Genomic DNA, 22,514 nt, shown 5'->3' with positions numbered 1-22,514 from the left:
TGGTCAATAATTACTTGGCTCTTTTCTTTTTCCTTGCAGAAATAGGCATCTCTAAAAATGAAAGGCATTTTTTGAAATGCAGACTTGTGGGGCACATGGGTGGCTCAGTCATTAAGTGCCTCGTTTGGCTCAGGTCATGATCCCAGGGTCCTGGGATGGAGCCCTGCATCAGGCTCCTTGCTCATCGAGAAGCCGGCTTCTCCCTCTGCCTGCCACTCCCCCTACTTGTGAGCTCTCTCCCAATGGCAAATAAATAAAATCTTAAAAAAAAAAAAAAAAAAAAGGAACGAAAGAAAGAAAAGAAAAGAAATAGGTCTTGTGCAGAGAACACCTGAGAGCGAGAAGCCATGAGGGAGGTTGTATTTCAATTGTTCTTGCTTCCAGCCAGGCAGGGCGGCTCTGCCTCCTGGCCTGCGGAGGCATCAAGCCTCCTGCCTCCCTCATTAAGATCTTAATTACAGACGCAGCTTACTTCTTTGCTGCAGGGAAAGAATTTAGTTTCTCTGAACTGTGTCTGTTTTTTGGTGTGGCAGGTGTAATCACGATGAGATCATTTCTGGTTTGTTTTCTTTTCCTGGAGGAATTTTTTTTTCCAAGGGGGAGGAGTCCAGTTCTTAATGCACAATTTCATGAGCTCATAATAGTGCAGTAATAATAACGTGCTTTGATTTTATAGAGACCCTTTCTTCTGAAGAAATCAGAGTGTTCTGCATATATAATTTCATGACTTCTCATAATATTAGAAAGAACATGTTCACTGTCCCGATTTTGCAGGTGGGGAAACAGAGGCACAAAAGGTGTGATTTCTTGGCCATTACTCGTACAATCTGAGGACTGAGACTAGAGTCTCTTAATTCAGGCCCTGTCCGTTCCTCTATGCAGGACGCTCCCCTCAGCACTGCTAGCTTTTCGAGCTCGATCATTTTTCGTGGTGGAAGATTATCCTGGGCATTGCAGGATGTCTCACAGCTTCTGGGCTCTCCCCACCTGCTACCAGCAACACACACGCATGGTGACAACTAAAAAATGTCTCCCAACATTGCCAAATGCCCAGATTCCCCCTAGTTAAGAATCACTGGTCTCATCCTCCCCTACTTCCTTCTGCTTAAAAAAAAATTGCCTTACTGGTTCCATATGACAGAAGCACAAAATACAAGCATAGAACCTTTCGCCATAATTGTATCATGACGGACGCCGAGCTTCATGTCACAGGCCCTCAGCAAAGGTGCAACTTCCTCTTACATGTGTGTCCCCAGTGTGTTCAAATGAGTGCCACAAAATGCTAAGAAGCATGAGGTCTCACTCAGGCCATGTGCAAAGGCATCAGACCATCTCTAAGGCAACCTTAGTTCTCTGAAGCCTTCCTCTAGCCTGTGTGTGTGTGTGTGTGTGCAAGTGTGTGCATGCGTAATGGAGATATATAATTGTGTGTGCATGCGTAATGGAGATACATAATTTTATATTGACATATATAAATAGTGGAACATGCATTCACAACGGGACTTTGAAGAAAGCCATTTTATTCTTATAAACTGGTATATAATATGTACATGTGGGAGCTTGTCTCCACACCTGGCCGTGGAACCATTTCATTTAGAGGCTTTTCTTCCAGTGCACATGCTCCTGCTGCATTTCCTCCCTCTTCTAGCTGAGAAGCTACAGCATTTGAAGGTTCTTTCTTAAAACCTCCAGTACAGGTGCAAGGCTGGCAGCATATGGTAGATACCCTTTCGGCCAAGTATACTGGTCCATTTTTGTTTTTTTAATTTTATTTATTTATTTGAGAGAGAGCGAGAGATCACAAACAGGCAGAGAGGCAGGCAGAGAGAGGGGGAAGCAGGCTCCCTGCCAAGCAGAGAGCCCGATGCGGGGCTCGATCTCAGGACCCTGAGATCATGACCTGGGCCAAAGGCAGAGGCTTAATCCGCTGAGCCACTGAGGCACCCCTACTGGTGCCTTTTTTAAAAAAAACTCTTTGAGTACCTCACCAGTGAAGTGGGATAACAATAATCAGGCAGTGAGCCTAGGTAAGGGGACATCTCAAAGAGTTGTGGGGAGCATCCAAGGTATGTCAACTGGGTCTGGCTAGGGGGCAGGCCGGGGTTGCTAGTGGTTATACATATTGGTGTTGGTGGGTTTAAGATACGTGGGAATGGAAAAAAATAAGAAGATCTTTCCCCTCTTTCAAATACTTTATTAGATGTTACAACTTTCGTGCTTTGACTTTTGAGAAAGGATCCCGTTTGGGGAAATAAAGCATAATATAGTGGGCTGCGTCTCCTACTCCTTTATAACTTAATTCTCATTTCACTTCCCCAAGTACCTGGATGTTGGAGGGAATCTGTCTAGACAGGCAGATAGATGTGGTCCAGTGCCAATACTGTAATGTTGGCTGAAATCCAGCTGGTTGTTTTATTGTTAATAAAAACCTATCTTTTGACTGAGTGGGTGTCAGGCCTTCATCATTATATGGCGCCTGTCAGATTTATCTAGGGACAGAACCCTGAAAAGAGTTTGTGCCTGCCCCATGTTTTTGATCTTTTGCCAATATACTCTACTTAAATCTATCAAAACCAGGCAACCTGGGACAAAAGCTTATGAATTCCAAGGCTTAATAGCAACAGTGCTAAATTCTAAGATGGAGAGGTTCTCAGGAAGTACATCCTGGTCCAGTGGAAAAAAATCTTAGATTAAGAGGGGAACCAGATGCTAGTTGTGGCTCTGCTTCTAACCTAATCGATGACCTTCTGGGCTATAAAACTAGATCAAGTTAGAATGATCTCTAGAATCCCTTCTCCGTCTAAAATTCTAGACTGATTGGTTCTGGTCAGGCTGTGGGGTGACTTCCGGTTCTAATGCATAGAAGCCATGGTATCCTTCCATTTTCTTTAAGACCCTCAGGAGTGGCTTTAAAAAAAATCTCAAAGACCACAGAGGAGTAGAAAACAGAGCTCCTGAAGACATGGGTATTATTTCTGATCCTGAGACTTAGGAGGAAATGCTATTTTCTCCCTCTGGTCAGGATTCAGATTCATCCTCTGCAATTGCCTAAGAAATAACACAAGTTGAATACAAAGTCTCACACACACACACACACACGCACGCGTGCACACACACACGCTTCCCTAACAACTCATTTGTAATTTTTTTTAGATGAAACAAAGGATTTGCTCCAGGCTTTTCTTGGTTTTGTGGTAAACAAATCCCATCGTATGGATGTTTTTTGTCCTGCATCAGGCTTCTCAAGGGAAAACAGGTGGCATTCACTCTAGTCCAGAGGAGGAAGGAAAACCAGCACTTATATAAGAAGAAATACTTATATAATCCCACATCTATGCTGTACATATGATGTGACCAAATCCAGTCAGGTGGAAAATTCATTCTGAGTTCCAAATATCCTAATTGGTCAAGAGTCTCAGATCTTCTCACCAACTCTGAAGGGGTAGTGTCACTTTGGAACATGAACCATTAAAATAATGCAGGGTTCTAAATGATGTCTCGTCAACAGGTATGGGCCAATAATGGAAGAGATGTTAAGATTTCCAAATCTGGGTGCCTTGGGTCTTGACCACACATGGGGTACAGCCTCACAGTGGCTGCCAGGGCTGCTGTGTGTCAAAGAGTACCTTTGGGAGACAAGTGTCTATTGCCAGATTTTTTAAAGCATCTTTCATTCAGAAATGCTCAAAACAGAATGCTCTGTGTGAAATTCACAAGGCTAGAAAATCTGAGAACCTGGGGCAGAGTAAACAGCATGAATATTCAGAAGGTCCAAGATACTCAAATAAGCTTTGTGACCACCATAGGGGTTGAGAAGCACTTTCCAGAAAACGAAAATCATTGACTGACTTCTTGTCTCGGTGCCAGAGAAATCTTCACAGCACATGTTGGATGCCCCTCATGGGGTGTCAGAAGTATGACTAGGGAAATCCTCCGGCTGCCTTTCCATGGCTAGTTCAGATCACATAATGAACACCGCGTCAGACTACAGTTAAATATCGCTGAAAAAAAAAAAAACTGAAAGTGATATATATGTATCCTATCTTCTAACTCCTGAACTTTCTTGAAAAGTCTCACATCTGCTATTTAACCACCTCCAGAGGATTCAGCTCCAAAAATTCAACCGCTCAGATCATCGGATGAAAAAACCCAGGTGTAAACCAAGTGTTACAAGAACTGAAACCAGACACTTGTAGATATCCATGGATTCTGACTATTACCTTCTTTGGGGGAATTCCACATTTCCCTATAACCTAAAGATGATGGTGGGAGGAACCAAAGTGGTTTGATCTCCCTCAGACCGAAGCTGATTTTTGCTAGCAGGCACAAGAACATGTGAGCCTTTCTTTCCCATCCCCACTGTATCCTGAGACTGACCTTGATGATGCTCATTCCTTAGCCACTTCCTTTAGGACTGATTTTCTTGACAATGGCCATTTCCTTCTCTACTGTGCCTGTTTCTCAGGCTCTGTCCACTGTGCGTGCGTGTGTGTGTGTGTGAGAATGCGTGTGTGCATGCCCACGTGTGTGTGTGTGCACCCCACCAGAGTCCAGGGCAAAAGTTTGGGAAGTCAGATACAGGAAAGTCATGCTGCTGAAGAGTGTGGCAGCCACAAGGTCTTGGCAGGAGCTCCTACATGATAAATATAGAATGAAGTAAAAATAATAAGGGGAAGTCAGGCCATTGATGATGCTATCAGTCCTAGCAGGGTGACACGTCAGCCATTGTGTGTCTCATTTCTCTTCAAAGAACAGCAAGAATGGTCATGGAAATTATAAGTCACACCTCTCCATATTTGGAAAAGCAGATAGTTTCCCTGGCAGTGGGAGTACTAATAAGCTTTCTTGACATTTTGATAGCAATGAAAAAGGGGGGGGGGCAGGGAAGAGTGGGGGATGGTGTGGAGACTATCATATGACCTAGAGCCCTCTGTACCCAGTGTTCTGGCTGGTTGTGCAGTATTTTATTCCCACTCCTCAGGCACAGCTGAACCAGGAACAGCAGAACCCAGCGTCCTGGCAAAGCATGAATGGTGCCCAGTCACGTGCTGCCCTGCAGGGAGAAAAAGCTCCTCCAGAGATGACTGTATTTAATCTGGCTGAGATGGTCGGCTCCTCCTGGCCTTCCTGTTTGCTCAGTCATTGTGGACACTAGATTCAAGCTCCCATCTACGTCATTATCCTGTTTAATAGGAAGGGGCGGGCACTTTCCTGCCATTTATCTTTCTGCTCCCCTAAGTTCATCTTTCCATATCCATCTTTTACCAGGTGTCTTGCTGACGTTTCTAGAAAACCATTTCACCTTCTCTGTAGAGAACCAGGAAATCAGAGTCCAGAATCCATTTTAAAAGTTGGCAAACACTGAATGAGGTACATTTTTGCTTCAGACACTGGGCTCAAGTTCTGGAAGGGCCAAAGGAATAGATCAGCCTCCCTGAACTTCAGGAGCTCACAGTCTTGAATGGGATATGACAGGTCATACTAAGAGAAACAGGATGACCGAGAACTGGAAAGGGAAACCAGCAGATAGGTTTGGAAAGATAACTCTTCTGGAGAAGGTGGAAGGTAGATTTTGAGGTGGGAGAAGGTAAATGCAGGAAGGTCAGTTGAGAAGCAATTGCCAGGCTCCCACTACATGGTTGTTGAAGGCCTGAACTAGGAGAGGCAGTGAGGAGGAAGATGGGGGCCAAGTGGATTGAGTTCCAGGTTGGGAAGAGAATCTGCAAACCTCTGAGCCTCCTATCTTGGGCAGCCGTGTACATGCTATGAACTAAGAGAGATAAAGCAGCAGAAGGGAGTTTTTACACTTGGCCAGTTAGAGTAGAAGACACCTATTAGCTAGTTGGAGATATGGGACCGGAGGGCAAAAGAAGTATTTCAGCTGGAGCTATGGTTCTCTTCTCTGTGTGTTTCCTCTAGAGACTGAGGATGCAAAGACAAGCAAAGAACAAAGGAGGGATCTCTGTGGAACATGATTAGTCTGTGAAGAAGCAGGTAGATGAGTGATCACGAGAACAGAGAGAAGAGAAGAAGCCAGAGGTGGAACCATGGGAGCCAAGAGAGCCTCAAGAAAGACCAGGGCCGGGGGGATCACTGCTAGAGGCTACTGTAATTAGGGTCCCCTCAAAGAGGATTTATAACTCTAATGCTGATTCCCAATCATAATTAGAAGCACAGCTTTGGTAGTCCATGCATTTGACTTTGTTAAATACTGTCCCGATTCTGGAGCTGGAGGTGGGACTCCTGAATTTTTGTCCCAGCTCTGTGACCTTTTGGCCAGGTGGGTTGGCAAATCATTAACTTCTTGAGCTTGTTTTTTCTCATTTGTAAGGTGAAGGAGCTGGAGTGTAATTGTTTGAAGTTCCCCTGGCTTTGAACTTCTGTGCCCCAACTGTTCTGGCCCTTGGCCAAGCCCTAGCTTCATTTCTAACTGCCACCCTCCCAGGCTCACCATCCAACTGGCTATAGAATGACTTAGCTCTCTTATCTCTCCTAGATTTGTTTCTCTGTTGACCTTCCCTGCCCTAGAGATAAATATCCTGGGGCTGGTGGGAGAAAGAGGCGATCTTGAATAGACAAACCCCTTCTCCTGGGTTTTTCTAAGATAGTCAGATAAGCACCCTTCTGACTTTGTGGCCTTAAGGCATCACACCTCCCATCCAGAAGGAGGAGGAGGTCCCTCCACCTTCTTCCAGCCAGAACAATTAACTCTTGATCTGCCTGTCAACTCCATGCACTTTTGAATGAGATGGTTTGTGTTCTGGCTAATTTAATTTAATTTTACTGTTATCTTCTCGGATGAACGCTTGCCCCCCAAAGCACCAAGCGTTTTCAAAAGCTAAGCACCTCCCCCATTTTTTCCCCCACTTTCTCATAGCTTGGACTCTGCTGGAATCTAAAGAGGTGTATCCAGGACTCATCAGAGTAATAGCAATAATAATAATATTTTGTCTTGCTCTCTTGAGGGCAATGAATAGTTTAGTTATTGCTGTTTGCAGGCACATATGCCACAAGAGGTTGCAGGAACCATGACTCATTATTAATTCAGAGAAATACTGCAAGATACAGTTCTGATATGTCATTGTGAGCAAGAGAAATATCAGCTGTGTATGAGTATATATTTATATTGAATATATGATTTGTAAATTAATAAATAATATAAAATTAAATATTATATTATAAAATATAATATATGTGGAAATACATAATTACATATTTATATGTACTATTATATATATATATAAAATAGCATAATTAGAGAAGCACCCAGCCCTTGATGGAGAACTGACTGGAGCCTGAGTGGGGAGGGAGCATAAGTCCAAAGAGCCATCCAGCAAATTAATAAGTTGTCACAATAGTTTCCTAAGCCTCCAGCCGTGTTAAGGTACTTGACTTGGATTAACTCATTTCGTTTTCACAGTAAAGGCATAAGCTGGGTGCCCTTACCCTCACCCCCATCTTGTCCATGGGAAGTGGAGGCACAAAAGGAAATAATCTATTCATTCTATAGACATAGCAAGAATTGTCTTCAGCACTTCACTATATAATGGAGTTGAGCCCCGTTGGAGGACACTGTGTAGTTGAGCTAAAGATGGCTTAGCATTCTGGAAAAAGAGAATTCTCGTCTCTGACACCAGCAGTGGGGCTTTGGGCGAATGATAATCTGGCCTCCTCAGGCCTGTCTCTTTATCTGTAAAACGCGGAGGTTGGGTCCAGGTATTTTCTAAAGGTCTCTGGAAGTGCGTGTAACCCTCTGTGTGGGAGAGCGGTGGGTGTAGACGCAGACTCTGTAGCTTGCCGAGATAGTACGTCCAAGGCAGAGAATACCTGTCAGCGTGGCAGGCGTCAGGCAGCACGGGGTGCGTGCCCTCCACGGTCATGCCAAGCGAGCTCTCCTCCTAAACCCTCACCTCCGTGGGCAGCAGGAAGGACCGCTGGGAAATCACGGACCACTGTCAGGAGAACTCACCTAGGGTGCTGCGGTTAGCCAGGACAGCGGTCTCAGAGCTCCTGGGGCACGTCTGAAGCATTAGCATGCTGCTTCCCAGCGGGCGGGAGGGTCACTGGTGTGGGAGACGAGGAACATCCATCCCACATGGGATTTCAAGCCGCCCCGCATCAAGCACGGTCCGGTGCTCCGCTTCGGGCCGGATGGAGTCCCATGGCAGGGACCCAGCTCCACATGCCTCCAGTTTATTTGTGCTGATTAGGTCGGAAGTCCCTTACCTTTCTACTGTTTTATGTTTCTTCTCTTGTCCTTCTTCGTGGCCGCTAGAATCCTACTGGCACCCACCCTCAGCTTCTACAGAACTGGTCCTAACTCTGTGACTTTGGATTTCATCGAGGGCTTTCTTACCAGCTATTCCCGGCACTGAATGGGGCCCCAGAGCAAGGGACAAAGACCAGAATGCTCAGCTCTCTCCCTACTCTAATCACAGCACAGCCCCAGTGGAGCGATCGCCCTCAGATTACTTTGGTGCAAAGAACCAGAATCTTTTTGTCCATAACTCTGTGACTTTTCTTTTAAGTCACACAACTCAAAAGATGGAAGAAAAGAAACAGATTTTAGGATTATGACACATCCTTAAGTGGTTCCTCAAGCTGGGCTAGGGATGCTGTGTGATTTTCTCTTCATGTATGTGAATTTTTGTTAGGAAAAACCCCAAAGCTTCCTAGCATATAAATACTCAGCAAAACCAGCTCGATCACAAACCCCTCCATTTCCCTTAAGCTTCCCTTACTGCTCACCTGTCTACGTGATAGACTTTATGGATCTCAGAATTGTCAAGAACAAGAACTTCAACCTTATTCTTAAAAAGCATCATCAAGCTCCCTGAGTACTGACTTCTATGGCTTGATCTCCTTTTCTCTGGTTGAGTAGTTGCCCTAAGAGGATTAACAGTAAGAGTAGGACCCCCCTCCCAGGTACTGACTAGAGCGGAGCTGCCTTACATAATGCAGCACCCCTGCCCCAAGAGGGGAGGCCCAGGACACAGCACAGGACTGTGGTTATGGGGCACAGAACAGGGGGAGATGATTAATATATGTCAGTTCTAAAGGAATGAAAAGCCCGGGGCTGGCAGATCAAGTCCATGTTTCTATAGAAGCAAATCAAATGTTGGGGGGGGGGGGGCAGGAATCCAAACAACACCTGCCAAAAATTCCACGAATATGTAAAGTCCCAAGCATGCTCCACCGGAGAGGCAGCCCCTCCCCCAACAACTGATCATCGTCCCAGTGACTCAAGTGCATCCAGACACTTCAGTGAAGCAGCAGAGAGGTCACTTTTAGTTTTTCAAGTGCTTGTGATGAATTTACGGCATCCGGACTCCTCTGTGCGCTGGGAAGGAGCGGGCGCATCGTAATGGCTGCCATCACACCGTGAAACACGACTAACGCCAAGAAATGAACTCTTCCGAGCCTTTGAAAGGCTTCCAAGAATGTCAGCACGTACTGCTTGCCCGCTCTCTGCCGAACGCCTACTTTGGCTGTCTGCTTAGTACTGAATGTGCCAGACAGGCCTTCGTACAAGGGAGAGAGTGTTTTGGGCCATGAAAGGGGAGGGCAGAGCCTTTCTGATGGGAATGGTGAGATTCAAGAAGTAGGGCGGGAAAGTGGCCAGGTGAGGAGGGGCCTTGAGGAAAGGTATGAATCAAAGACCAAAGAAGAAAGAGGTGTCATCTACCTACAGGTGACAAGTTCTTCGTAGCTCCCGGCCATCCAGTCTGGAGATGTAGACTACGGCCATTCTATACCCATGCTTGATTATCATGGAAAAAATGCTTGTTGATTCTCCCTGTATCCAAGGACTTCGTGATCAGCTTAGAACAAGAATTTATAAGCCCTGCCAAGGCATATATAGTCTACTTTTGTTTCCATTTGAACACCAGATATTAATGCCATGTGTACCGTTGGTTATTTGGGAATTTCTCCGACTCTTTCTGCCTCTAGTGTATGCAAAGCTTGAGAAATGTCTGGTGTGGCACATCTGAAGGTCTTGGAATATTTTATTCTTTAAGCTGGCTTTAAGAAAGGAAGAAAAGTGTTTCTGTATAGTGAACTCTTTACCAGTGCTACTCATAATTCCTTGGCACAGCATCTGGTGTTAGAGGAAAAGAACGCTTCGCCGAGAAGGCAGTCTGATGTCATTGGTGGCAGACACAGGACGTATGTATCTGTGTTTTGTCTGCACCATCTGTTTTTCTCTTTACAGGCTATTGTTCCCATTTGGTTTTCGCTCCCTTCCAGGAATCCTGCCTCTCCATAAGAGCAAGGGCTCTTGGTGTTTAAAGGACTGAGCTAGCATTCTAACATGATGTCCCTCTGTTCTCTTCTTCCTAGAATCTTATGGCAAGGGCCTTATACGACAATGTCCCTGAGTGTGCTGAGGAGCTGGCCTTCCGCAAGGGAGACATCCTGACTGTCATAGAGCAGAACACAGGAGGACTGGAAGGATGGTGGCTCTGCTCCTTGCACGGTCGACAAGGCATTGTCCCCGGCAATCGGGTGAAGCTCCTGATTGGCCCCATTCAGGAGACCCCCTCCGGTCAGGACCAGCCTACTTCTGGACTGATGCACCAGTCCTTTGGCCAACAGAAGCTCTATCAAGCGCCAAACCCACACGGTGCTCCTCGAGACACCATCTATCAAGTGCCATCTTCCTACCAACATCAGGGAATTTACCAGGTCCCCACTAGCCACGGTACCCAGGAACAGGATGTGTATCAAGTACCACCATCAGTGCAGAGAAGCATTGGGGGAGCCAATGGGCCCCACTTAAGCAAAAAGGTGAGTGAGCGGCCGACTGGATTTGTGTTTCTCCTTACTTGTTTCCATTGCACTCAGAGTGGTAGAAATGTTCCCAGAACAAAAGCTTGAAACTCTCAAGAAGGAAATATATCTTCCGAAGAGTAAGTATACCCAAATACCTGAACTTGGGCATTGGTTTTGCATCATTTTTCCATTCATTGGTCAGCAAAACTTTGTTTCCATGTAATTATAAGTTCTTGTGTCATTCCAGATCATACTGGACCATTAAGTTGTTTCTTTTTGATAGATCTGCTTTTTGGCCTAGGTTCTATACTCAGTTTCCAGTCTTTTCTGTTTCCTCCTTGAGTTGTACAAGGCACCAAATTTTGCACAAGTACAATGATGCAGAAAGGACTCTTCTTTCACTAAAAGCTGAATCGTGACCCCATTGACCTGGCTGCACAAAGAACCCACCAGAAGTAAAGGGAGCGAAGAGGCTGGAAGTGGGTCATGGCAACCAACTTTTCTGTAAAGTTGTTAGTTTCAAGGTTGTCCAATTAAAACATGTGGACACCAGTGAATTTAGAAAAGAGCCATCCTCTTGTCCTTCAAGTAATTCCTATAATAATGCCGGAACCAGTGGATGAAAACAGTACAGCTAAAATAGTTAGGAAACCATTATGTTAAAAAGAAAGGGGGGTGGGGAGGACCTCTGCAGCACTCTGTACAATTCTAGATGTCTCAACAATTTGACATAAATAGAAATTTGTTCATCAAATTCATTTTAAGCATTTAGTATATGTATTTTTTTAAGATTTTTTTTTTTTTTAAAGTAATCTCTACATCCATCCTGGGGCTCGAACTCACAACCCCAGGATCAAGAGTCACATGCTCGACCAACCAGCTGAGTCAGCCAGGCAGGCACCCTTCATTTAGTATATTTTTGATGCTTGTGATACAGCGATGAACCAAGGAGTGAGCAAAGCCTTCGTGATGCTTACGTTGTAGTGGGAAGACAAGCAAACACTGTAATGTCAGGGGGAAATACCTGGAAAGAAAATAATGTTAGTCAGTGTTGGCCAACACCAAGATCAGGTTTACGTAAGCACTGCAAGGGAGGGCTTTTTTCTTTCATTAATGGGCAAATTCCAAGGGTCTGCAACAAGTTCTTTGAGGTCTGGTATCAAGAATGGACTGATTTAATGGAATGAGAAATAAGGGAAGACGCAGTTAGATATGAGAAGGACCTTGCTGGCCCCAAGAACACCACATATGCCTGTGTCCTGCTTCGAGAAAATCTGATACAAAGGCTGAATTTACACAATCACGTCCATTACGGAATATCTGCTCTCAGGATAATGGAATTCTCTGTTGGACAAAAAATGGGAGGGGGAGAATCACTGTTGGATTCCTTAAAATAACAAAACCAGGAATGTATTTTCAAATCACCTTTTATACAAAAGGTACGTAAGACCAACCATTGCTCAAGAGCACTTGTGTGGCATAAGCCCGGCGCATGCATGCGAGGAGGAATTCCTCAAGAAAAGGTGACTTGTTTTGCCCAGGATGATGATCACTCTCTGGAGGCAAAGTGACTCCGTCATGACCTTTCAGAGTCCTTCTTACCCAAGGGACTTTAGATTTAAAGGGAAAGCCAAACCAAGCCTCTGTCTCCAGAGGGGGAAAAAAAAAAAGAACAGTTGAAAGGTGTAACTATAAATAAATAACTTCTCTCATTCTTAGTCCTGGTTGTTTGCACCTTAAAAATAGCTCTCCCTCCTCGGAGCTAGTGTGAGGCAGACGAGGGGGACCAGAACAGGAAATGCTTGGCTGAAAGGTGGTGGGGTCTAAACTTTCATCACAGTTTATTTTGGCAGAAGGTGACATGTTTTCCCTTTTAGACTCAACGTTTTGAGTTCCAAGTCTGAAAAGTACTTCGGATTTCTTCCCATTTTATGTGCTGTCACTGGACGGCAGATTCGCTCCTTGACCCTCCATCCTTTTCAAGAGGACAGAATTGGACCACACCTTCCCTTAGATGGAGGCTGGAGTGTGCGCGTGAACTCAGTGTTTTGTTTGTTTGTCTAATTCAAAAATCAGTGAAACATTTTGTGTTTGCTGAACGGTGGGTGATTCCTGTTGGAGGAAGCCCTTCGGAATTGGACCTCTGCCAGCCTTCACAGCGGGGAGACTTTTACCAGAACTGAGAACTAGAGAATGCCTGCAGTGGGTCTGAGGTGGCAACATGGCGGCAAGGATAGGAAGGGCAGGACAGAACGGTCCTGGTTCCTCCAGGCTGAACACCAAGTGTTCTGCAGCATATCCTGACCTCACCTTGAAAGTCAACTGAATGCCTCTGGTTCCCTAGACTGACTCCTTCCATCATGTCCACTGGGCCACTGGCTCAAACCTCCATGAGTGTGAGGAGGAAAAAGCTCTTCCTTCCTTTCCTCTCGCTCTCTTCCTTCCTCTTTTCTCCCTCCCTCCCTCTCTTGCTTGCTCTCATTCTTGTGCTTTCTCTCTCCCCATTTCTTTTCATTTTCACCTTCTGTCCATCCTTCCTTCCTTCCTTCCTCGCTCCTTCTTAGTGGAGATGGCTTGGCTGCTAAAACGTCAGGTTAACCTTCTAGATAACGGTTGTTGAAAAAACTTCTATCAACATCTTCCTCTGTGAAGGGATCTTCTCAGTGGGTGATAATCACGCTAATGACTTAAGCCAAGGCCCAAAGAGTTCATCTCAGTACAGCGGGGATCGGGCAGGCTTTATGGGTTTTTGTTTTTGTTTTTGTTTTGTCTTCAGGCTTTTTTTTTTTTTTTTCCAGTTCTTATTGTAGCTGACTTAGTGAATAGCCCTGTACCCATTTTTCTCCTTACTTTCCTATCTATAAAAGGGTGGTAAGCCCAGGACTAGACATTTCTGGAAGTTTAAGCTCTAGTCCTTAAAAGCTATTGAAGAAGAAAAGGAAGAGGAGGTAGATTTTGTTCTAAAGCATGAAAGTGTAGTTTAAGTTTTTTAGAGAACATAAGAATCATTTGGAGAGGTAGGGAAGGTGAGCTGAAATGCAGATCTCCAGGCCTTTCCCACCCGAAATTCTAATCCTGGAGCCTGGGAATCTGCCCTGGGTTGAGCTCGTGGGCTAGTTCTTGGGAGAGGTGACCCAGGACTGCATTTTGAGAACCTACCGTAAAGTGACCATGGTGGGGGTTTGGATATGTTCCAATCTGATTGTGATTCGGGGATTCCCTTATTGTAGCTATGGACTGTGGGCTTCAGGAGTTTCATCTACCACAGTTTTTTCCATGAATGAATCATATAGGAGGAAAAAAAAAATTCTGCCTTCTATCACTTTGACTTTGCTCTTTGGGAAGGTGCAGCTTCTACCACCTGAGACACCTGTCCTCGTCCCAATCACACTAAGTGCCATGCATCACTCATTCTATCAGCAGTTAGAAAAAGAAAGATAATCATGTCATCCCCACCCTTTTATGAAACAAGACAGCGTGAGTATTGTGCAAAGAGCATGGGCTCTGGGGTTAGGCTGACCCCTGGCTCTCTTCCTTCATAGCTGTCAATCCCTTGGCAAGTTCCTCGACTTCCCTAGGCTTTGATTTCTCCATCTGTAATTTGGGAACAATCCCAACCACCTCACAGAGTGGAACAACATGCAGGAAGGACATTGCCCAGGGCTTCAGTACTAGGGGCGGGGTGGGGGGATGGGCGGGCCGTGGAGGGTGGTGCAGGGGACCCACAAGGGGGAGGTGGGGGGTGTGTGGCTTACAAGCTTAGTTCCTCTCCTCTCCCCTGTTTGTCCTTCCTTTTTCAGAGTTTGTTTTGAAGGGCCTCAGCCCTGTTTGTGTTTCTGATTGTGCATCAGATATGCAAATATTTTACTGCTAACACAGGGGCTGTTCCCTTGGAGTGTGTGGCGCGCTCTCTCTCTCTCTCTTTAGTTCTGTAGGAACTTTGCACAGAGTGGAAAATAACTGACACCTTTCTTAATTTCACTGTCTTTTGCCCTGTGGGTTCTGGATGCCAGTGATGTTTTATCCATTAGGCATTACAGGGCAGAATGCCCAGGGATGTTTCAGAACCCCCTGCACCCCCCCCAAAAAAATTTTGACTCCAAAGTATGAAACACAAAAACTGAAAAACTAAAATTAATTAATAAACATTTAGACAAATGTGTAGGAAATAACTATCATGTCTGCCTCATTAATTGCTACATTTAGAGCTCAAAGCTATTTTATTACACTTGAAAACAATTTGTAGGTTAGATTCTTCTCACTTTGCAAGGATTTCTAAATATGCCCTGGGATTGCCAAGAACTCACAGGCAATTTTAAATTAACTGAGTTACTCACAGTCCAATAATTTGAAAAGCTAAATTATGTCTATGTTTTAACGTTCTCGATTCCTTAAAAGCAAAAATTCTACTTACTAAGGGGCTGTGGCGGAGAGTGGAGCTCCCAAGGCTCCAAAAGCTGAAGGGCCTCAAAGGTCTGAAATAGCTTCATTTTTCTACGTAAGCGGTCAGCAAAAACTGGCCCCTGAGTTCATCCATTCTGTGCCTTGATCCGATCCGCATGGAGAATGATACGTGTTTCTCTGATTATTTTTTGGACACATTGCTTTTATTTTAACTGATGGAATTGAGTTTGTTTTGCATTCTTCTGAAGATCAGTTCTGAATTAAGGGATTGACATCCAGTAGGGCAGGCAGGGACCAGAGCTGTCCTTTACATGTGGCATTCCCATGTATGGCATTTCCCACTAGAGGCCACACTCACAGCAAAGTGTCAGCACACAGATGACAGCCCATGAACACGGATCAGAGCCACTGAACGAGGCAGAAGCAAGAAATGAAGCATCTGATTTGAGTTGACCTTTGAATAAACTGAAAAATGATTCTGATCTTATCGCCCATCAATCATCACACGTGGTTCAAATCTTATCATCCAGCTCATTTCCATCTCTTGATGTCTGTCAGATTCTACTCCGGAGTTTTCCCCTAAGAAGGGAGTTGGGGGAGCACTTGGGTGTCTCAGTGGGTTAAAGCCTCTGCCTTCAGCTCAGGTCATGATCCCAGGGTCCTGGGATTGAGGCCCACATCAGGCTCTCTGCTCAGTGGGGAGCCTGCTTCCCCCCCCCCCGCCTCTCTGTGTGTCAAATAAATAAATAAAATCTTAAAAAGAAAAAAAAAAAAAAAGAAGGGAGTTGGGGAATGCCACCATCTCTTTTCTGTAATCATAACTATCTGTACACAACAAGTGAGAGCATTCAAAGCATGACTGATGTAAAGTTGAGCGTGTCTGAGAACCTACCTTTTATTATTTATTTTTTTTAAGATCTATTTATTTATTTATTTGAGAGAGAGAGCACATGAGCATGGAGGGGGTCAGGGCAGAGGAAGAGGGAGAGAGAATGTCAAGCAAACTTCCCCACTGAGGGCGGAGCCCCATGTGGGGCTCAGTCTCACAACCTAGAGGTCATGACCTGAGCTGAAATCGAGTTGGAGGCTTAACCGAATGTGCCGCCCAAGAACCTACCTTTTATGCATTTTTCCCAGTAGCCACAAGATTAGCTGACTCTTCCATGGTCACATAGAGAGGAGAACGACACTATTTTTACTGGAGAGCGGAGCTTCCTCTGCATATTCTGTGATTTATCTAGAATGACTTTTCTTCTCCATGTTTTTTTTTTTTTTTTTTTTTAGATTTTATTTATTTATTTGACAGACAGAGATCACAAGTAGACAGAGAGGCAGGCAGAGAGAGAGAGAGAGAGGGAAGCAGGCTCCCCGCTGAGCAGAGAGCCCGATACGGGACTCAATCCCAGGCCCCTGAGATCATGACCCAAGCCAAAAGCAGAGGATTTAACCCACTGAGCCATTCAGGCGCCCCTTCTTCTCCATTCTATCTGTAAACCCTTTGTCATATTTTAAAGCCCATGTCAATGTTCATCTCCTCTGAGAAGCCTTCCCATCTGCACCCCAGCCATTTTCTCTCCTCCTCTATTTTCTCCACCAAAATATGTTACCCTCTTCACTTAATCTCAAGGGAAGCTCATGGGTTCATTAAAACTACAGTGGCCATTACGATGGGTATGATGGGCTAGACTGGGGTGGCACTCAGAAAACTCTACATTTATCTAGACCCCGTGACATCATCTTTAAAGACCATGTCCTACCTTCCAAACTGGGACACGGCCAAATGTTGGCAGGAAATGATTAAAAGAGTTTCACCAGGTCTTCCAGGCCCATTCCTGAAAGGTAACATAAGAACCAGAAATAGATTTGCTATAATATCTGTACCTTCTTAGACACTGAGTCATCACGAATTACACACAGACGCGCGCACACGCGCACACACCCCCTCACCCAAAGCCATGGGTTAGGGAACAGAGGACTTCCCTTATTGGGATTTGAAGGATTGTGAAATCTGGTTGCCAGAGGCAACACTCAGTAACCGGCCAGCTAACTGCTATATATTCACAGTATGATTTGTCTACCAACAAGTAAAAATAGATTTAGAGGAAATGAAAGCTCCCCGAGAAGATAAACTCTGACTACACCTAACTTTCCTTTGTTCTCTTCCTATGCACACACAGCGACCCCTTGAAAATAGCAGGGAGAATCAGAGTGGGACAGGGCACAGAGGACGTCTGGTTTCTTCACTTATAAACTCCATAAAGGGACCAGGTTTCAGAATCATGCATCTCTCTATGAGGATAATCTGGATTTAAATTATTTTCCCCCTCAATACATGGCTTTTGGGACTGTGTGGAGAAGTGAACGTCCATCTAAATTCCTTACCCTCAAGAGTCAAGATGAATTCTACAGCTTACACAGAACTGGAGGACCTTGAGCACTTAGGGGCAGGACTCGATGAGCTCACTTTGAAAATGAGAACTCTCTCCTCCCAGCGGAGCCACCCACGCCAGGGGAATGAGCAAACTGGAACACCTCCCTAAAAATGTACAAAGCTCTTTTTTGTTTGGCCAATGCCAAGGCCGCCCAACTCGGTCGCGGTTTGTCATAAAGCTCACAGATAGTGCGTATTTCGGAGAGTGCATCAGTAACTTCTTGTAAACCAAAGTCATTGTCCTTCCTTCTTCAATGATTTCATGCTGAGTGACTGTGCTTATCAGAGCGATTGGGTCAGATGTTGTGTGTGGTGTGAAGGCTGGTTGAGTGGATAATGCCGTGTGAGGGAGGAAAAAGAAAACATTTATTTATTTGATTTGATGACAAAACTCAGCCTTCATATTGGTGGAACAGGAACGTGCCTTTAAAAGCAGGCTTGTTGGGTGGCTCAGTGGGTCAAAGCCTCTGCCATTGGCTCAGGTCATAATCCCAGGGTCCTGGGATCCAGCCCTGCATCGGGGCTTTCTGCTCAGCAGGGAGCCTGCTTCCCTTCCTCTCTCTCTGCCTGTCTCTCTGCCTACTTGTGATCTCTGTCTGTCAAATAAATAAATAAAATCTTAAAAAAAAAAAAAAAAAGGCAGGCTTGTTTGAGTATGTTGTGGAAAATGCAGAGCAAGATCCTATCAGGAGTGGGCTTGGTTCTGAATAGTGCCAGACCCCATTGCCCAGGTGGGTTTCTAGAAAGGTATGCTGCTGCTGCTAAGGAATCCCAGTGTGACTCACTTAGGTCAGTGTGTCTTCTCTCCAAGTTCTGTGTAACTACGGTAACATGTGACGAGTACCAAGGGACTCTCTCTTAAAAGCAACCCCCAAGTAGGCTGATTTTTGAAGCAAGGAATCTTCAGCCATGCCATAATCACCTCTGATTTGTTTGAGTAGTTTTTCTTGGGTTTTCTTCAAGCAGGGGGTGCTTAAAGCAGTGGTTTATCATACTGGTCATTTATTTTCCAATTTACCACCAATTGTCTGTGTAGCTCTTCGCAAGCTATGAAGTTACTCATTTTTCACGATAGCTTTAGGACGAAAGTGGGGGTGACCTGAAAGTGCTCTGGGGTCCTAGCTCCATGTTAGGAAACCTTGCATCCGTAATCTCATCTGATCTTCTCAACAGCTTCATAAGGAACCGGGGTGTTCCTTACACCCCCCTCTCTTTACAGGGGAGGGATCTGAGGTCTAAGAAGTGAGTTAACTTGCTGAAGGACATACCTCTGGGAAGAGGTGGCCTTGGTATTTGAACTCAAGTCTTTCTGACTCTGAAGCTGATGATTTTTACATCCAGGCTAATGGTTGATGTTGCCAAGCCCTAAAATAAGAGGGCTTGTTTAGGACGTTTCATGAGCAATTCTAGCTCATCACAATCCTGGGTGCTAAACAGCGTCATCTTGGCCAGGAAGAATTAAAGTCACTTCATAAGGCTCCCACCCAAGCTGGAGAGCAGCCCTATGCTGAGGGAGTGGGGGTTGAGGAAGGTGGAAATTCCCGCCACCCAGAGGCAATGGTCTGTTTCATGGCAGGCTGATCCGGAAGTCCCAAGCCGATGATTAAGGTGATGTGAAGACCGTGGCATCACTGAGAACACTGCTGTGTTGGCTTTCTCTACCACTGGAAGCACCATCTTTTCAAATGACTTCCAATGAGTCCGGATGGATAACTTCACTTAACCAGATACATTGGTCTCCCCTTATCCACAGTTGTGTTCTCATGATTTCAGTTACCTACGGTCAATCAGGGTCTGGAAGCAAATGATCCTCCTTCTGACATACGGTCAATGCCTGTGTCACTCACCTCACTTCCCCTCATCACGCAGGCATTTTATCATCTCATGTCATCACAAGAAGGGTGTGTACCATACAGTACAGCAAGATATTTTGAGAGAACATGTTCACCTACAGTGTATCATTATAATTGTTCTATTTTATTACTGTTGTTAATCTCTGACTGTGTTGAATTGATAAATCAAACTTTACCATAGGTATGTATGTGTAGAAGGAAAACACATAGTATATATAGGGTTCTGAACTAATCACAATTTCAGGCATCCCCTGAGGATCTTGGAACATACCCACCATGGATGAGGAGAGATTGCTATCTAGTTAAATCTCCCAGAATGGGCTTGCCAGGGAAAGGGGCACCCCCTAAATTTAAGATACCCAGATTTCAAGTTTTGCTTCCCAAACAAGGAAGTGAGTTTCTCAGTGAAACTAGGAAAGTAGTAAACTTCTAATCTGTCTTGCAAATGTAAGCAATGGGATATTGACAAAAGTAGGGGTGGACCTCGGGACCCAGCCAGCCAGGTTCGTTCTTACTTCTCTGCCATTAACCAGCTGATTAACCTCTCTGAACTCCAGTTCCCTCAACTGTGAAATGGGGAGTAGGGTTGAATTATCTCTAATGGTCTTTGCTAAAATTTTATGATCCAGATATCCTTATCTGATTCTTTCCCAGAGTCACTGGAAAAGTTTAGTAAAACTGCTTGATCTCAAGATTCTTAAAAAAAAAAAAAAAGAAAGAAAGAAAGAAAGAAAAAAAAAAAAAAGACACTCAGGCACTGATCTAAATTTCAACTTGACCCTGTAAGTTTTGGCAAATCTTACTCCTCCTTTAGGATGCAGTCCGCCTTCCCATCTAGAAACCGCAGTCGCCCCCAGAAGATGGAGCTGTGGCGATAGAAGGCAAGGAGCAGGAGGAACAAGGGGGGAGGGGTGGGGGGCGGGGAGGTCAGCTGAGCCAGCTCGCAGCCCCATCCCTGTACAGGAGAACACTTCCCACAAAGCAGCTTCTTCAAGAGAACTATCTTCCCTGCTTTGGTACCAAAAGCTAAGAGAATGTTTCCTCCTAGAACTTATTTTATTTTTCTGTCCATTTTCCTCTGTTTAATCCTCTTGGATATGGCAGAAACCCTTGTCGGGTCAGGTGTCTCTGGAAGCAACAGCCGTGCCCACAGCACCACGTTCTGCCACGTGATGGGTCTATCATCTCAGCCACGGCGTCCCTTCTCCCAGGGAGGCTCTGAGGGGTCTCCTGCGCAAGGTCTCCTACCCAGAGCTCCCAGCATTTGGGCCCTGAAATGCTCATGCCTTCCCCCCTTTCCACAATCACAGCCCCTTTCGGGCAGTCTGTGGACATCTAAACTCCCTTCCAAAATCCAGACCTTGTGGTTAGTGTCCTGTTGAATTTATTTGGGCATCCAAAGAGCCAAAACGCTGGTGCCCTTTATAGTTCTCCAAGAACACCTCGGTCCATGGAATTAAAAAAAAAAAAAATGACTTCACTGGACCCAGCTCTGTCACCACGGGTCCCATTCAACTTTGTGCAGAGAAAGACCTCAACCGCGGCAGGAGCCCAGACGTCATTCCCCGCCGTGCTCTTCCACATTAAATGCTTTGAGCTGCTCTTTGACGCTCGGTCACTCCATAACTAAATATTGCTTTAGCACTTGCTGCACAAAGAGCTTCCTGAAAGCAGCAGGGGAGGCGTGCTGGAGGCTGGACAATCAGGGCACTGTTTCCATGGAGTGGTTTGCCTCCTGAATGCTGTGTCTAATGAAAGTGACCCAAGAGCCCTGTTCCACTTCTGAGCCTTCGGTTGTGACTTTTTCCTCATTTGGAGGGGGAAAAAAAAGAGAGAGAGAGAGAGAGGCTGATCGTGATTTAGATGGGGCGAGCGAAAGGCTGAGTTCTAGCTTAAAAATCAGACAGCGAAATATCTTTGAAGGAAAGTAAATCACCGCCCAAGAACAGAGGGGGGAGAGACCTCGATGAGCTCAAGAGAAGCTTTAGGAAGGGTAAGCCATGCACTTGGCCCACAAGGGTGTATTTTCCGGGCCAGACTCGGTTTTCATTATATTGTTGCTATGTGCACAGTGAATGAGCTCACTGCTACACCCAAGCTGGGCAGAGAGCATTTATAGAGAATTAATAAACCCAGTGGAGGCAACATGTGGCTTTTCCTCTGGTCATGAAAAGAAACTAGTAATCTTCTATCTTAAACAGACGAACCTCTGTAACTTCGCTGTTTCTGAAAGCTGGACCCCAGTTCTAACAGGCAGACGGTGATAATAGTGATGTTTCTCTTCCTAAGAGTTTTTCTTTAAAGGGAAAGGGTCACACAGTTCATGAGCTTTAAGACAAAGAGGTTATTATAAGATCTAATAAACACCGTGGTGGCTCTGTGAATGCTTTTTAAGGGCATTTATATGAAATGAGTTCTTTCCAGCGGGCGGTTTTTGAAATCTAAATACTCCTGTTAATGCATGAAACCCAGGGATAGTATAAATTAAACTGGGGGGTTAGGGAGATTAGAGATAGACAGGAAGCGATCTGATTTTATTTTCCGCAGATGCCAAGAAAAATGCAAATGGCTGACTGCTGGTCAGTAAGGCCTACTTCTGAATTCAGACAATCTTAGGAACTGTTAATGGCAGAGTTATAAATCTGGACTGTCATTATTACAGTACGGTGGCACTTTTTAACTTCTCATCAATTACTCATTATACTTCCTGAGCACCACCTGGGCCTAGGCCTTGATGAGGCCCAAGGGCACAATGCCAGGAGCCGGGTGCCCACGTTCCTGCTCTGCAAGGTTGATGGGTAAACTTGGGGGGTCAGTTATCGAGGCATTATCTGGATATCAAGAAGACACAATTGGGTCATTCTGGCCACTTCTGATGTTGCTTCGGGATGGAGAGATGTAGACCCAGAGAATTAAATCATGGGACACGGAAAACCAGACGGTTACAAAGACCCCTCTGTACCCTTCCAAGTGGGATGTCTTGTTAAATTCTGCTAAAATTATACAAAATTCTGTTTCTGTGATTTTTGTAATCGTTGAAGCAGGCATCTATC

The 22,514-nt window shown here is 45.1% G+C and overlaps 1 protein-coding gene across 3 annotated transcripts in view; it reads left to right on the top strand.

Moving 5' to 3' along the window:
• The window catches only part of NEDD9 (neural precursor cell expressed, developmentally down-regulated 9), a 187,288-nt gene that overhangs the window by 148,206 nt on the left and 16,568 nt on the right, over positions 1-22,514 (top strand). For all 3 annotated transcript variants that reach the window (XM_013056840.2, XM_045066991.1, XM_004753712.3), the window contains one exon: positions 10,342-10,788. In XM_013056840.2, the coding sequence (XP_012912294.1) occupies positions 10,342-10,788 (447 nt within the window). The remainder of the gene's footprint in view (positions 1-10,341; positions 10,789-22,514) is intronic.

The sequence above is a fragment of the Mustela putorius genome, unplaced genomic scaffold (genome assembly GCF_011764305.1).
Source record: "Mustela putorius furo isolate JIRA1106 unplaced genomic scaffold, ASM1176430v1.1 tig00003870_pilon_pilon_pilon, whole genome shotgun sequence".
NCBI classification, from domain to species: domain Eukaryota; kingdom Metazoa; phylum Chordata; class Mammalia; order Carnivora; family Mustelidae; genus Mustela; species Mustela putorius.
Note: the sequence above shows the minus strand (reverse complement) of the source record. Positions and strands in the feature narration are given on the sequence as shown.